At 41.4% G+C, this 14610-nt stretch overlaps 1 protein-coding gene and 1 pseudogene across 2 annotated transcripts; both read right to left on the bottom strand.

Moving 5' to 3' along the window:
* Nucleotides 1–236: 236 nt before the first annotated feature.
* On the bottom strand, nt 237–14019 carry LOC306977179 (transient receptor potential cation channel subfamily V member 1-like; annotated as a pseudogene). Its single transcript, XR_013794312.1, has 15 exons — nt 13840–14019; nt 12690–12848; nt 4627–4776; nt 4341–4478; nt 3970–4274; nt 3721–3897; nt 3422–3577; nt 3267–3362; nt 3119–3189; nt 2889–3054; nt 2377–2443; nt 913–1247; nt 669–796; nt 428–528; nt 237–346 (listed from the first exon to the last, which is right to left on the bottom strand). The product of XR_013794312.1 is annotated as a transient receptor potential cation channel subfamily V member 1-like (transcript).
* On the bottom strand, nt 7219–12627 carry LOC306969670 (transient receptor potential cation channel subfamily V member 1-like; the record flags this gene model as incomplete). Its single annotated transcript, XM_079565364.1, has 12 exons — nt 7219–7222; nt 7277–7398; nt 9424–9749; nt 10617–10683; nt 10755–10920; nt 10994–11064; nt 11182–11277; nt 11344–11499; nt 11635–11811; nt 11884–12188; nt 12254–12391; nt 12471–12627. Coding segments are annotated over 12 exons (1785 nt in total), but the record flags the coding sequence as incomplete, so codon positions are not given.
* Nucleotides 14020–14610: the final 591 nt, after the last annotated feature.

The following is a 14610-nucleotide window of genomic DNA, read 5'->3' as shown; positions in this document are numbered from 1 at the left end:
AGGTAAAATTATTTTGTTTTTGAGGAAATTTTTGGTCTTGTACAGAGAGATCATGGACCCAGTGACTGATATTAATGATCATTTTTGTTATTGATAAATTCTCTTCTTAGATATACAACTTGTGAAAGAGTAATGCAGTCAATAGGAAAAACTGGCTCCTGTCCTCCACTGGGTCCTGTGACATCATCACATTCGAGAACCTGAAAAAAATAAAAATAAACAGCGGGGTGGGGATGGGCGGGGCTAGAGTGGTCCACAGTAAGAGCTTAGGGGACACTGCTCTCTTCTGAATGGAGATTTCTTCTCCAAATACGTTCAGTAAATGGTTTGAAGTTCCATCGGGCTCCTATGGGAATACATACTTACAGAAGTCAGAAATGTGTCCCCTGATCTATCACAATATCGATCTGGTAAGTCATTTACAAACCTTTGGACCGATCCTCAGCCGCTGACAAATGGTTCCCTGGGTCTTCCTGCTGAAACACATAGAGATCGGAGCGCCACTTTGTCCAGTTCACTTCCTCCACCCTGAAAATCAAAACATTTACAGCCACAAGTCAAATATCAAAGTCAATCGCTTTTTTTAAAGTTGCATTTAGTTCATGCCACAACTGTGTCCATAATCTGTAATGGACATGACTGAAGCATGACTGTTAAGACTCCTATACCGCAACAGTCTTTGGCTCTGCTCCCCCTTTTTGTCTCGTTTGATGATGATTTTGGACCGTCCTGTATAAAGCCTCTCCTTTAGCCACAGCGGCAGAGAACTCTCCAGGTCCAAAATGGTGAGAGATCTCTGAGGATGTTTGACAATATACAAAGCAGATGCGTAACTGTTTACATGTTCAGGGACAATCATTTCTGTTACTGCAATAATTCTGAAAATGTATTCATTTTTGTAAAAGTGTGCACCTGCAGGTTCCAGATGTTCTCGCTCTCATTGGAGATCCTCTCCACTGTGTTGCCCATTATAGCTATGAGCATGTTGAGCAGCAGGATGTAGGTGAGCACAATGTAGAGGATGAGCAGGATGTAAAAGACTTCTTTGTACTGGACGTGGTCAGTAAACTCCAGGTCTCCCATCCCAATAGTGAACTTAAAAAGCTCCAAGACGGTGTAGCCGAAGTCATCATATGATGGTTTTTCACAAAGAATCATCTCTGGAGAGACTCGCCGGCCAAAAGCCTTGGAACGGCTAGAGGGCTCTTTGTGATCAGTGTAGCTCTCATCGATCAGAGAGACAACAGCTGTGAAAGAAAGGGAACATGGTGGAGCATCTGGCAAGTCAAATAACTATACTAAAACTATCTTTGACACACGTGTCATACATACAGTTGTTAGAAGGAGTTCTATCAGAGAACTAGAGTAAGTCAAAATAAATCAAAATTTTAAACTTCCTAAACCATGGAAAACATAAAACAATGCTATATTTTGGTTGAATCATTGCAAATGCCATACTGAAAGTTGTTTTGTTTCATTTATTCAGTAAATCTTGTCAAGGAGGGTTTTCCACAATATACACTGCAAAAAGTAATTTACTAGATTAGTTTAGATGTCTCAGTTTGAGCATAATAATCAAATTTTTAGTTGTTTTGACTAGTTAAGATTAAGTTGGGCTAAAGTTTGACCTAGATTATTTCACATGTTCTGAGAGGTTTCTGACTCGTTTCAATACATTTCGCCTTTGTTTCAAGTAAGTTTCTCTGCCAATGGGGTAAGAAAAATGGTCTTGTCCCATTGGCAGTTTCACTTTCGTATTTCAAGAGCGATTTACCATAGAACCAGTCTGAAATGTCCTCAAGCTAGCAAAATAATCTTGGTCAGATCAGGAAAAAGGTGAAAACCCCTCAAAACAAGATACAAGTCATTTAAGCCAATGCTTGATATTTACTTTTTGTAGTGTATAAGGATCTTAGTGCCAATCCAAACACAGAACAACACCTGAGTGTGGTGTAACAACACCTCAATAAGCCAGGGATCTGATGGAGTTCTGTCAGTAACTTGGTAATGCCAAGCCAAAAAGGGGAAACAAGTGGCTAAAAGAAGAAGTACTCTATGCTAACGGCTGCCAAGCTCACAGTGAATTTCTCCATTGTGCGCTTAATAAAATCTTATCTTATCTTAGCTCTGTACGGTCTGTGCAAATGACCGTGGGCACAGTGTCAAGAGGACTGTTTGGACTGATGAATGGTTAGATTGAAAAGATCAAGTATATTTTTTACACATCCATATTTTCAAAAAATCTGTCATCTTTTATATCTATCTATCTATCTATCCCTATCTAATGTGTTTGCAACACTGTAACTTAACAGTCAGATGTTCATCTTTGGCTTGCAGTGCAGTAATATGGTGGAATCAGGTCAAAAATATACTTACCAGCTGAGAAGCCAAAGAGAAAGACGGCATAAACACACAGAAAGTGTAGAATGTCTCTGAGGATCATCTACAAAGACAAAGACTAGATTAGATTTGTGTCAAAAGTTGAGTTTTATGAGCCTGGCACAATCAGAAGGGATTTCTCTCCATAAAGCCGGGGGCCAGAGAAATGAATCATGCATTATTCTAAATCAAAGAATAATGTCAAAGAAGCATAATTAGCTAGATTGATCCTTATTGAAAACTATTATTTTATTCATATTTATAGAGTATATTTACTGCTCATTGTGCTTAGAATATCTCACACTGCACTTGTTTGTTTGTGTGGCAACAATGACATGGATTTAAGTGACTTAACATTTTCATTTGGTGTTGTAATAGAGTTTTTGCTTGTCTTATTGATTTAGTCCACCATTTTTCGCTCTGCTCTGGGAAGAAATTGAATTTATTTGATGTACCCAGACAGCGAGGCGTCTGGTTGTGTATTGTTCCTCTGGAGTGGTGCAACTCACCCTCTGCATCATCACACTATAAATGCCCAGTTGTTTGGTTCCTCTGGTGTAGTACAGCACGTTGACCCAGGCCAGAGCCAGGGAGATGACCTGAAGTCCCACATACTCCCTGAGTCCACACACATACAGTGGAACACAGAGCAGCAGCAGAGTGGCCTGGATGAAACTGGAGAGTAGCCAATGTCACTGACCACTGTACACAAAGCAACCAAGAACCTAGTGTCACCTACAAGAGAATATCACAGAATCCATCCGTGTAGAGACTGTTGAACTTTGGTGGGTTTCTCCTGAAGATGACCACCTGTGAATTCAGAGGGACATCTTTCCTTTGTGTCAATGACCAGCCTCAGTTACCAGAAGAGAAATGCCTTTACTCACCGCTTTGTAAAAGAACCAGAGAGCCCCCAGAACACTGATGACCTGTCCTGTGCTGCGCAGATAGTCATCAGGAACATCCTCGATGGGGAACGGGGGCTGCCGGTCAAACAGACATCAAAATGTTTTGCTTTGTTACTTTATGTGCAATGACCTACCTTTCCTTCCTTTCTGTTGACGGCCACGGCAGTGAAGATGGACAGGTAAGCCATGTAGATCAGGAAGTTAAAAAGAAAAAGTTTGGAAGCAAAGCGCTCCCACTTATCCTTCAGAAGACTGCGCAAAGGCTCCAGCTGCAGCATCTCAGTGCGATTCTAGGGAAAGAGCATATTCCACAATGATTTAAGAAACATTGTTTTAAGAACAATTAAAAATTGCTGCTACACTTAAGGCTTGTGTACATAGATGAATTTGAACCCACACAGAATTAATTGTGATGTATTAATTCAATTCTCACAGGGATTTGACTGCCAAACACAATGATCGAAAGAACAGAGTTGTCTTCATCAGTGTCTATGGAGCTGGTGTCGTACAGTGACGAGTGGACTGGTCCATACACCCATTCAGTAAACTTCCTGGACAGAGGGCGTGACTCTTTGTCCAAAAACTCTCGATGAAGCATGTGCTTCAACAGCTGTCAATCACAGAGCACACATCAGACAAGACTCCAGAGCCCAGCACCACTGTACTCTGCCGTTGTACCGACCCCTATCCTGCCCAGCTTGGCAGCTAACTTGAGAGGCGTGAGGCCCTGGTTGTTCTTGATGTCCTCCAGCCGCACGGTGCAGTCACGATGCAGCTTGTGGTGCTCTGTCAGAATCTTGTCATACATGACTGCGATCATGTCCGTGTTCTCAGGACTGTCGTCAGCGATCACCACCAGCGCGTGCAGGACAGTGTTCCCCTCCGAGTCTCTGTCCGTCACCTCAGCTGTTCTGTGGGGATTGTCCAGGAGGTAGGACACCACGTCAGGCTGGTTGGTGCAGGCCGCCAGAGACAGAGGAAGCTCCCCTGTAGCAAGGATTGTTTTAGTCCTGGAACAAAAGCATCAACAATTGAACAGATCTTTGAACTTACCAAAGTAAAATCCAAATGCTTCCTTCAGCTGAAAGAACTTCCCATTGGCTTTGGCTTGTACATTTGCTCCTTTCTGGACCAGCAGCTTCACATGGTCCAAGCTCCTCCTCTCAATGGCCACATGCAGAGCAGTCTGTCCTGTTGCATAAATCACAAAATTCGAGACCAATGAAAACTGTGGCATGAGCAGACATCCACGCAGGCAACATCACCACGGCTGGGTTGGGAGCGTGTGCATACAGTCTTACCAATGTGGATATAATGTGCATTCTGAATTCTCACTTGCCATCATAGTAGGCATCTATGTAGGATGCATTGATCAACTGTCGTAAATCTCCAGTTTTCTCTGCTATGTCCAGGAGCACTTCAATGGTCTCATTTTTATCTTCTTTTAGGTTCAACAAAGCCTTCAGCAGTGCAGTTTTCCCATTGGATTCTAGTGACAACAAGACTAGATTTTAAAAGTTGTGACTATTTGCTACAGTCTGAGGAAAATCAGGAGAAAGAAAAAACAGAGAAAGTTGGTGACCATCTGCATAGAAGACAAAACAAATATCTCAGTTTAGAAAAAGGCTAGGAAAATATTGAAGATTTTAATTTCAAGAGATGTTTTGCAGATCGAGCGTTTGACAGACCATGATATGTATGTATGTGTGTGTATGTTGTGTTTTGCACTGGCCTGTGAACTCCGTGCTGGTGAGCCGTTTGTTGTTGATTGTCAGAAACTCCAGGAGCCCTCGGAGCTGTGAGGCATCACCGTGACTCACTGCACTAAACACCAACTCTCTGCTGAACAGCGCTGCATCACTTCTGAAAACAACAGCTGTCTGAATAATACTATATATTTGCCATTTGACTGTGGACAGACACTAGGGATAAAATCATAGCCAAAATGTGAGTTAAATTACTTTAAAAGCCAAGATAAAGCTAAGTATTGGTTTGACAAGAGTCTGCATATCAGATTTTTTTTTAGTTTTTTAATTTTGTTTTTGTTGAATGACTATCTCCAAGGTTTGACGGGTAAAAGCAAAGAAATCAACAGGTAGCCCGAGTCCCCGGTGAGGTCATCGCTCACGCACCTGTTTACAGAAACGATGGTGTCCATAGGCAGCGTGTTGGGAGGGTCCACTCCCAGAAGCCAGTCCAGACTGTGTCTCTCCTCACACTCCGCAGTCACCTCCAAAGACCGGCAATTCTCCATATTCTCAGAACTAAAGACTCTTTCAGGGTCACACGGCTGCACTGTTTAGCCAACACCTCACCAGGTGTACTGTTACAGCTGGTTGCCCTGGTGACACTCCTCCTTCCCTCCCACCCACCTCTTGTTTACCGGATGCTTTATTATTCACTATTATGGATCAAATCCAAACAGATTTACACAACAGGATCCTGCTTTGGATTAATATATTTATCATACTTAATGCACTTATGATGCAAATAGAAAGGGGAGTAAACAGCATCCTGAGGTACACCCTTGGATATCTCAAAAAAAAAAAAACAGGTTGTGGTTTGGTTAGATTAGTCAGAGATGCCATGTCATGCATGCTTCTCCAGAGTTATAGTTGATCGCGCCAAGGATTGATAAATGTTATCAAAGCAAATTGATCAAATAAAATATGTTGGTAATGAGGAAAATAAATCCAATCAATCCCCTACAAAAAGAGGAATTGTAATATTTCCTAATTCTGTAAAGAGTAAAACAATCTATTATGAATAAATACAAGACTTTATTGCCCCAAGGGGGGATTTGTTTTGTACTGAGAGCATTAAAAGAGATCAACACTACATTAGACAATAGACAAGACTACAGACAAAACTATGGCACATACTGTAGGTTCAAAATTACATCATTAAAAAGCTACAAAAAGGTAAAAAAAAAAAAAAGGATATTTACATGTGATCCAACACCAAGTGCTGATGTAGTGGAGTTTATTCAACAGCCGGATGCTCCTCGATGCCTCTTTCTGTCCTAAATCTGAGACCGGATGTGAGGGGGCACATAATCACGCTGGGGGTATGTTGAATCGGTGAATGGAGATTTTCCCAAATTGACTGAGCAACTACAAAAATATAAATTTAACCTCAAGTCTGAAGACTACGTCCCATCATTCTTCTTATTTACAAATTGGTAATAAACTGTGTGCTGTGTGCGTTGTAACCTCTTAACCCCCACCTTTACCCAAATCTAAAAGCTTCTTGAATGAAGTGTCAAAATAGCAACAAACGCGTGACGAAAAAGCAATGGAAAAAGTGACAAAAATATGACAAAAAAGACACAAAAGAGCATCAGAGAAGTGACAAAGATGTGATGAAAACATAGCAGAAGAGCAACAAAAAAACGTGACAAAAAAGCCATGAAAAAGGTGACAAAAAGTGATGACAACGCAGCTACAACGGGAGGAAAAATAACCTTGTAGGTGTTAGTTAGGCCTATAGGCTGCAAGCTTATGGATTTGGGTAAAGCTGAAGGCTAAGGCAGAGGTTTAAGAGGTTAACACTGTAACATCTTCAACAGCATCATGAAAATCGAACAGTGTCATGGTTGAATCGTCTGTGGCTGGCTTCTGGCTCGGATCCGGTCCATGAGCGGCTGAAGGTGCCATCTGCTCCCTGGAACATAAAAGAGGAGCGTGAGGCTGTATGTGTGCCCACCCACAAGTGTTGCTCTTCAGAAGAAACCAAATGAGATCAGCATGTTTTAGACTTCAGATACAGTAGGTTAACTTTCAAGTAGGTTAACTTTTCTTACTGTCTGCGCTTGCGGCCTGCAGGCTGAGGAAGTCAACTTCAGGATCCTCCTCTCGATCGATTTCTGAACGCCACTGAGTCCAGTTTGTCTCCTCCACTCTGAAACAACAAGAGTTCACACCGAAACTGTTCATCTTCAATGTACAAATATCATGAAAAAAGGGAGAAGAGAACATAATATATTTTACCTTAGGAATTTGCGACGTTTGTCCTGAAGATGCTTGAAGCTAACAGTCTTTTTTCCAGAGTACAGTTTATCTAATATACACTTTGGTAAAGTCCTCTCCATGTCCAGAATTGTATGAGACCTCTGGAAAAGATGCATAATGAAAACATTTAAAGGCAGATAACATAGACAGATCTTCCATTCATGTTAGGAGGCCCAATCTGATTATTTGTTTGTTTACAAATAATGAAAGAGTCAGGTAGGATTTTGGACTACAGCTAACAATACATGCTAACTTTCCTAACACCTTCGAACATCTCAATTCGTCGATTTGTTTTAGAGTTTTTCCATGTAGGAGAATTGTACACTACATTTGCTTAGACATTGCATTGGTTATTGTTTCACTGTTGTAATGTTTAGTGCCACTCTGTGAGGAAGCTCATGTTGTATCATTGAGAAATACAAAAGAACTTGATTGATAAACCTGTTTCACAGCTTTCAGGGAGCAATACTTTCACTGTAATGTCTTTTTCCCCAAACAACTCTTTTTATAGCATACTGAAGGACAAATTAAAAGTCATTCCATCCCACAGCTAGAAAAAAACTAAAAGTGTCTTAGGAAAGATCATTTTTTTGTGCTTTTCATGTCAAAAATGTCGCTGCTTACATTTTAGGAACACGAGTACGATCTGGAACAGCCAAAAAGCAAGTTCTTTTTTAGAGCAACCCTATCTGCCCTGCCCTGCACTGAAACTGCCACTCAACAGGAACCAAGCAAATGATGTTTATATGTTTGCCGTGACTCATACTTTGTGAATGCTTCATGTGTTTGTGTGACGCGCTCCATCGAAGCGGACAACCTAATTAACTAAGACCCCCTATTCAAAACAATCAAGATGATTGTTAATTTCTCTTCTTAATTCTGTTAAAAATGACTGGTAATTTGTTTGTGTTTGCTTATTGTTGCAAAGATGGGAATTTGATTACATAATGTTTTAATTTAGCATTGCAATTAGTTGCTTGCCTGATAGTTTTTCCCCACATATTTTTGCTCTACCCTTGAGAGAAATTAATTGAAGAGGTCCCAGGCTACTCTCTACTACAGTTGGGAGTCTGTGCCAGACAATTCATTATGGGAGGTTTTTATATGAAAAGGTGTGAGCTTGTGAGGTAGCTGGTAGAGAGTTATTTTTGCTTATGTTTTCTCTTGGTCTGTTTTTGCCACTTTTTCAAGTATTGTGTTATTAGTTTTGTAGATATATTTTTCCCTTAGTTTTTGAAGTATTTGGGGATTTTTAGTGTCCTATTTTTGATAGTCTTGGATAGGCTCTCTCTCTCTCTCTCTCTCTCAGCTCCTCGGCGCCGTACCGGTGCGCTCCAGACAGCTGACGTGCAGACAGGCCTGGCAGCATGTCACAGCCTGCCCTGCTGCCGTAGCTTCTCTCTTAGCCTTAGCTTTTTCGTTCTGTTTTGGCCTGGTGGAACCGGCTGTCCTGTCTTCGGTTTTGTTTGGGTTGGGTTTAAGTTTCTTTTTTACCTATTCTTAGCGCAGTGTGGGCAGCGGCTTCTACAGCCCTGTACAGGGTTGGCCCACATTTTGTTCCCGTTTGGCCGGCTCACCAGATCCAACCTTTACTTTGGGCACGGGGTGGTAAGGGTTTTTTGTGATTCCTTCGCTCCAACATCTTTAAATAACAGACTCTAACAGAAAAGCTACATGCAACATCTAAAAATATATAGGTCTTTAATGGTAAACGCTTATCCCTTGTCCGTGTCCTTTTATAAATGTTTTGTCCTACCTGATCATAACAGAGAGGCGTTGGCAGATACATTTGCATGGAATTCTTTTTAGTTTCTATTATTGTCACGTAATCTTATAATGATGAATACATATTTTACCTCACCCTTCTCCTAAATCAAACCTTAACCCTTCGCCTTCTCCTAATCCTAACCAGACTTACAATGCGATAAACTTTGAGAAAATCCCCCTATAAATGTATAAGATGCTTTAACAAATCACAGACAAATTAGGCCGTATTTGTAGACTGTAGTCTAGTATTTGTAACTCTAGTCTACAAGAGATACAGTGGAAGGTGAGTAATGTTTGAGGAAAGTAGCAGAGTATTTGTATAAACTGATGTACAGGAAATAAAAGCTGTTGTGACTGACCTGCAGGTTCCAGATTTTCTCGCTCTCATGGGAGATCCTCTCCACTGTGTTGCCCATTATAGCTATGAGCATGTTAAGCATCAGGATGTAGGTGAGCACGATGTAGAGGATGAGCAGGATGTAGAAGACTTCTTTGTACTGGACGTGGTCAGTGAACTGTAGGTCTCCCATCCCAATGGTGAACTTGAACAACTCCAGGATGGTGAAGCGCACGTCGTTGTATGACGGTTTTTCACAGAGGTCCTGCACGTCCTGAATGGTCTCCAGGTCGCTTAATGTCTGGTTATTTTGGTCTGGAGGAACATCCTTTATAAGAGACATAAGCGCTATACAGAAGGGAAACAGAGGGGAAAACGAGATGTCTTTAAAAAAGGGTAGGTATTTATTAAGAAAACAAAACAAGAAACACAAGGTTTAATTTCAGCTAATGGTACGTTAGCAAATCATTGATGACACTTCTTCCTGTCACATCTCCGAAAATGAAAAGGGTATGAGTGAGTGGTTAGTGGAAGTCATGGGGTTAGCGTACATGTGTGCAGCCGCACTTCTGTCAGTTTATCCAGGGGAAAGTGTGGCTTCATAAGTAGCTAACCACCACCGACTATGAAGTAAATAAAAAAAATCTCCTTCCCTTGTGCTATTGGGGACATGTGACAGGACTCATGTGATAAGCTATACAAATAAGATTCTCTTCCGCGGGTCCACTGATCATTTATGGGCTTTGAAAGTCCATAAAGACAGTATCTATAATGCAATAAAGTGGAGGAAGGCCATAACGCTCAGTAAACCCGAAACAAGCACTTGTTTACACTGTGAGCCGCTGTGCTTGCGAGCTGCACTAGCCTGTGCTAACTATGCATTCAAACAAGTAGGCGAATAAAAGGGAAAGTGTGGTACTACTAGTGGCAGGGCTCTGTTGCTCACTAAATGTGTTTGCGGTTGTTATTGTTGGTAGTGTTAGACTTTGCTACAGTGAGAGACTAGGCTCACTCTGTGGAGAAGGTTTGATCTGCCGCAGTTTGTCGTCAGTAATATGGAAGATGCTCTTTGTCCCTGACTCATTGTTTCCTTCCAGTATTAATAAGAATTCCTCTATTTGAAGCATCCAAAATCAAAGCCGGCTCAGCAATTTAACCTAATTTTTCACAGTGATATACATAATATCATTGGGTATAATTAATTGAAACACTAACCGGCAGAGAATCCAAAGAGAAAGACGACATAAACACACAGAAATTGCATGATATCTTTGAGGATCATCTATAAAAGACAAAGAGGTTTAGAGTTCTGGCAAAAGCTAAGCCTTTCTCCTCTGGCATGGTGCAACTCACCCTCTGCATCATCACGTTGTATATACCTAGTTGTTTGATTCCTCGGCTGTAGTACAGAACGTTGATCCAGGACAGAGCCAGCGAGATGACCTGAAGTCCTACATACTCCCTGAGTCCACACACATACAATGGAACACAGAACAGCAGCAGAGTGGCCTGGATGAAACTGGACAGAGCACACATTCAGCCCAATATCAGCGACGATCACACACATAGCAACCCACAACCGAGGCACCTACAAGAGAATATCACTAAATCCATCCGTGTAGAGACTGTTGAACTTTGGAGGTTTTCTCCTGAAAATGACCACCTGTGGATTTAGAGGGACATGTTATACACTTGCACAAAACCTGTCTAAAAGCAACCGCTAGATATTTTATGCTGGAGTTCTTGCATCGTTTTCTGTTGGTTAACAGGTGATACTCACTGATTTGTAAAAGAACCAGAGAGCCCCCAGAACACTGATGACCTGCCCTGCGCTGCGCAGATAGTCATCAGGGACATCTTCAATAGGGAACGGGGGCTGCAGGTCAAACAGACATCAGAGCTGAAACCTCTTATTTTATGTGCTATGACTTGGATGTCTTACCTTTCCTTCCTTTCTGTTGATGGCCACAGCGGTGATGATGGACAAATAAGTCATGTAGATCAGGAAGTTTAAAAGAAAAAGTTTGGAAGCAAAGCGCTCCCACTTATCCCTCAGAAGACTGCGTAAAGGCTCCAGCTGCAGCATCTTAGTGCGGTTCTGGGAAAAGAGCATTTTTCAGAATAATAAAAGAATCCATAGAGTGGTCATTTCACTATAGTACTTTTTCATTTGTTCATTTTGAATAAATATGTGTACACATGCTTGTCATGCAATGTAATCTGAAATTCTCACAGGGATTTGACTGCCAAACACAATGATCGAAAGAACAGAGTTGTCTTCATCAGTGTCTATGGAGCTGGTGTCGTACAGTGAGGAGTGGACTGGTCCATACACCCATTCAGTAAACTTCCTGGACAGAGGTCGCGACTCTTTGTCGAAAAACTCTCGATAAAGCATGTGCTTCAACAGCTGTCAATCACAGAGCACACATCAGACAAGACTCCAGAGCCCAGAACCACTGTACTCTGCCGTTGTACCGACCCCTATCCTGCCCAGCTTGGCAGCTAACTTGAGAGGCGTGAGGCCCTGGTTGTTCTTGATGTCCTCCAGCCGCACGGTGCAGTCACGATGCAGCTTGTGGTGCTCTGTCAGAATCTTGTCATACATGACTGCGATCATGTCCGTGTTCTCAGGACTGTCGTCAGCGATCACCAACAGCGCGTGCAGGACAGTGTTCCCCTCCGAGTCTCTGTCCGTCACCTCAGCTGTTCTGTGGGGATTGTCCAGGAGGTAGGACACCACGTCAGGCTGGTTGGTGCAGGCCGCCAGAGACAGAGGAAGCTCCCCTGTAGCAAGGATTGTTTTAGTCCTGGAACAAAGCATCAACAATTGAACAGATCTTTGAACTTACCAAAGTAAAATCCAAATGCTTCCTTCAGCTGAAAGAACTTCCCATTGGCTTTGGCTTGTACATTTGCTCCTTTCTGGACCAGCAGCTTCACATGGTCCAAGCTCCTCCTCTCAATGGCCACATGCAGAGCAGTCTGTCCTGTGTGCCAATCACATATTAGAATATGAATACTTGCTCATATCATATCGTATAGTATAAATTGCATTGAAGGGTTCACCTTTGTAACAAGAGTCTGTGTAGGAGGCATTGATCAACTGCTGCAAGTCTCCAGTTTTCTCAGCTATGTCCAGGAGCACTGGAATTGTCTCATTTCTGTCATCTTTTAGGTTCAATACAGCCTTCAGTAGTGCCGTTTTCCCATTGGACTCATCTAAACATTGTATAAATATACAATGTTATTTAATAGATCAGAATGTGTGTCATGAAGCTTTTGTACTGGCCTGTGAACTCTGGGCTGGTGAGGCGCAGTTTTTTGGCCGTTAGATATTCCAGTAAACCACTGAGCTGGGAGCAATTGCCATGTGAGGCAGCAGCAAAAACGCGCGCTCTGGTAAACTCTGATAGACATTTACTATCTGCTCCATCCAAATACGCACTGAAAACAAAAGAATGTGTATCAGAAATTAAGAGTCATTTTTCTGGTTAATATTCTGTACACATCAATCCTAACAACTGCAAGTTGAACTCGGACAACGACATGTTGCATTTTCCACTGGAAGGTCATGTCAAGTATCTTCACTGTGGACGTCTTGTTTGGACGTTCCAGTTGTTTTTGTCTCACTGTTTTGATGTCTGCGTCATTGCTGGTTTCCATACAGCTCCTAAATGTAAATCAGTACTATTTGCATCCTCTTTCCTCAGCCACACAAAGAAGAAGAACTTGACTAATGGACTAGCTTTGTGTTGCTCATAACACTGTTTCACAGTGTGGGAAAGTGTTTAAGGCTTGATGTATGCACTGACTAGTGTGCTACAAATCATGTCATGATCACGAAAGCTCTTACTACCAGTAAAGTCCGTTAATTATCATTCACAATCATCAATAGGCCAACTGTTCTCTGCATTGTTATAATTGGGCGAGTGATTATTTACAATGAAAAAGGGAGGGTGTAATGATGACGAGGAAATGCTAAGGATGACTCTCTTAAAAGCTATCATTAGTAACTAGATGCACCCTTTTACCTCCACAAATGCAACTTTTCACAATATACTTTTACAAGAAAACTGCAAAAAATAAAAATAAAAAAAGCACATAGTAGCAAAATAAATCAGGTACAGGGCCTTTAAAGTCCACTTAATAGCTCTGAAAGAACCATAAACATAATGTAATTTGCTCTTCATCACCAGCTTTGATACCTAGACAAAAAGCCACAGGTTCAACTTCCCTGGCTGGTTTCCATGGTGATTCAACACAGCGTTCACATGTTTAGGTCCTTTTCTGCCACAGCTGTCCTGATGTAAAGTGCAAGTGTTCATGCAAACTTTTATGAATCACTTCCAGTACCATTCTATTTACTTCTCGTTATCCAGTGGTGTTTACAGTGAACAGCCGAATCTAAATCACAAGTTCCTGTCAGACCAGTTACCTTTGTTGTAGGATATTTGTGTCCATGGGCATAGGTGTCTCATCGTCGGTGCTGTTCCTCCGTAGGAGCCATGCTAGTCCGTTCTCCGGGTCATTCTCCTGATCTTTGTCCTTCTGCCCTTCTTTATCCATTATAATCTTATCTTATTTGTATCTAAAAAAGTTCATGTGCTGTCGCTTAGTCAGTGCTGCTGCGCTGGGAGCAGGAGTTGAATTACCGAGCCTCAAGGTGTGGTGAACTTGTCGTACTTGTTATGCCACTCCCTTCACTCAAAGAAAGATCCGCCTCATGTTCCCGGTATTCATCCTGATCAAAACCACAGTGCCTTCTCTTTATTTCGAATTGTTGACAACATATCAAAATGAAAAAAAAAAAATGAAAAAAAAAGAAGAGAAAGATAACAATTACAAGTATAACAATTACTTGGGAGAATCATCAAAAGCTTGGACATCTCATGACATCTCAAAAAAAAAAAAAAAAAAACATGATCAAAGAGCAATGTGTTGTGTGAGTAATGGGTTGTGTTTTTCACATAACTCATAGAAAGCTGTCTCTTTGTATTTGATGCATCATAGAAAGCCGCCCATCTGTCGCCAGAACATTTTTCTTAATACCAAATATAATAATAATAATAATGATAATAACAACAACAACAACAACAACAATAATAATAATAATACAAATGATGGAAAAATTGTGCTGTAAACTGTAAATTCACATTTCCCTTAATAATTGTAACAATAAAAACTCCAAAGTTGCCTCCAGCAAATA

This window comes from Gobius niger (assembly GCF_951799975.1).
Source record: "Gobius niger genome assembly, chromosome: 1".
Taxonomy (NCBI): domain Eukaryota; kingdom Metazoa; phylum Chordata; class Actinopteri; order Gobiiformes; family Gobiidae; genus Gobius; species Gobius niger.
Note: the sequence above shows the minus strand (reverse complement) of the source record. Positions and strands in the feature narration are given on the sequence as shown.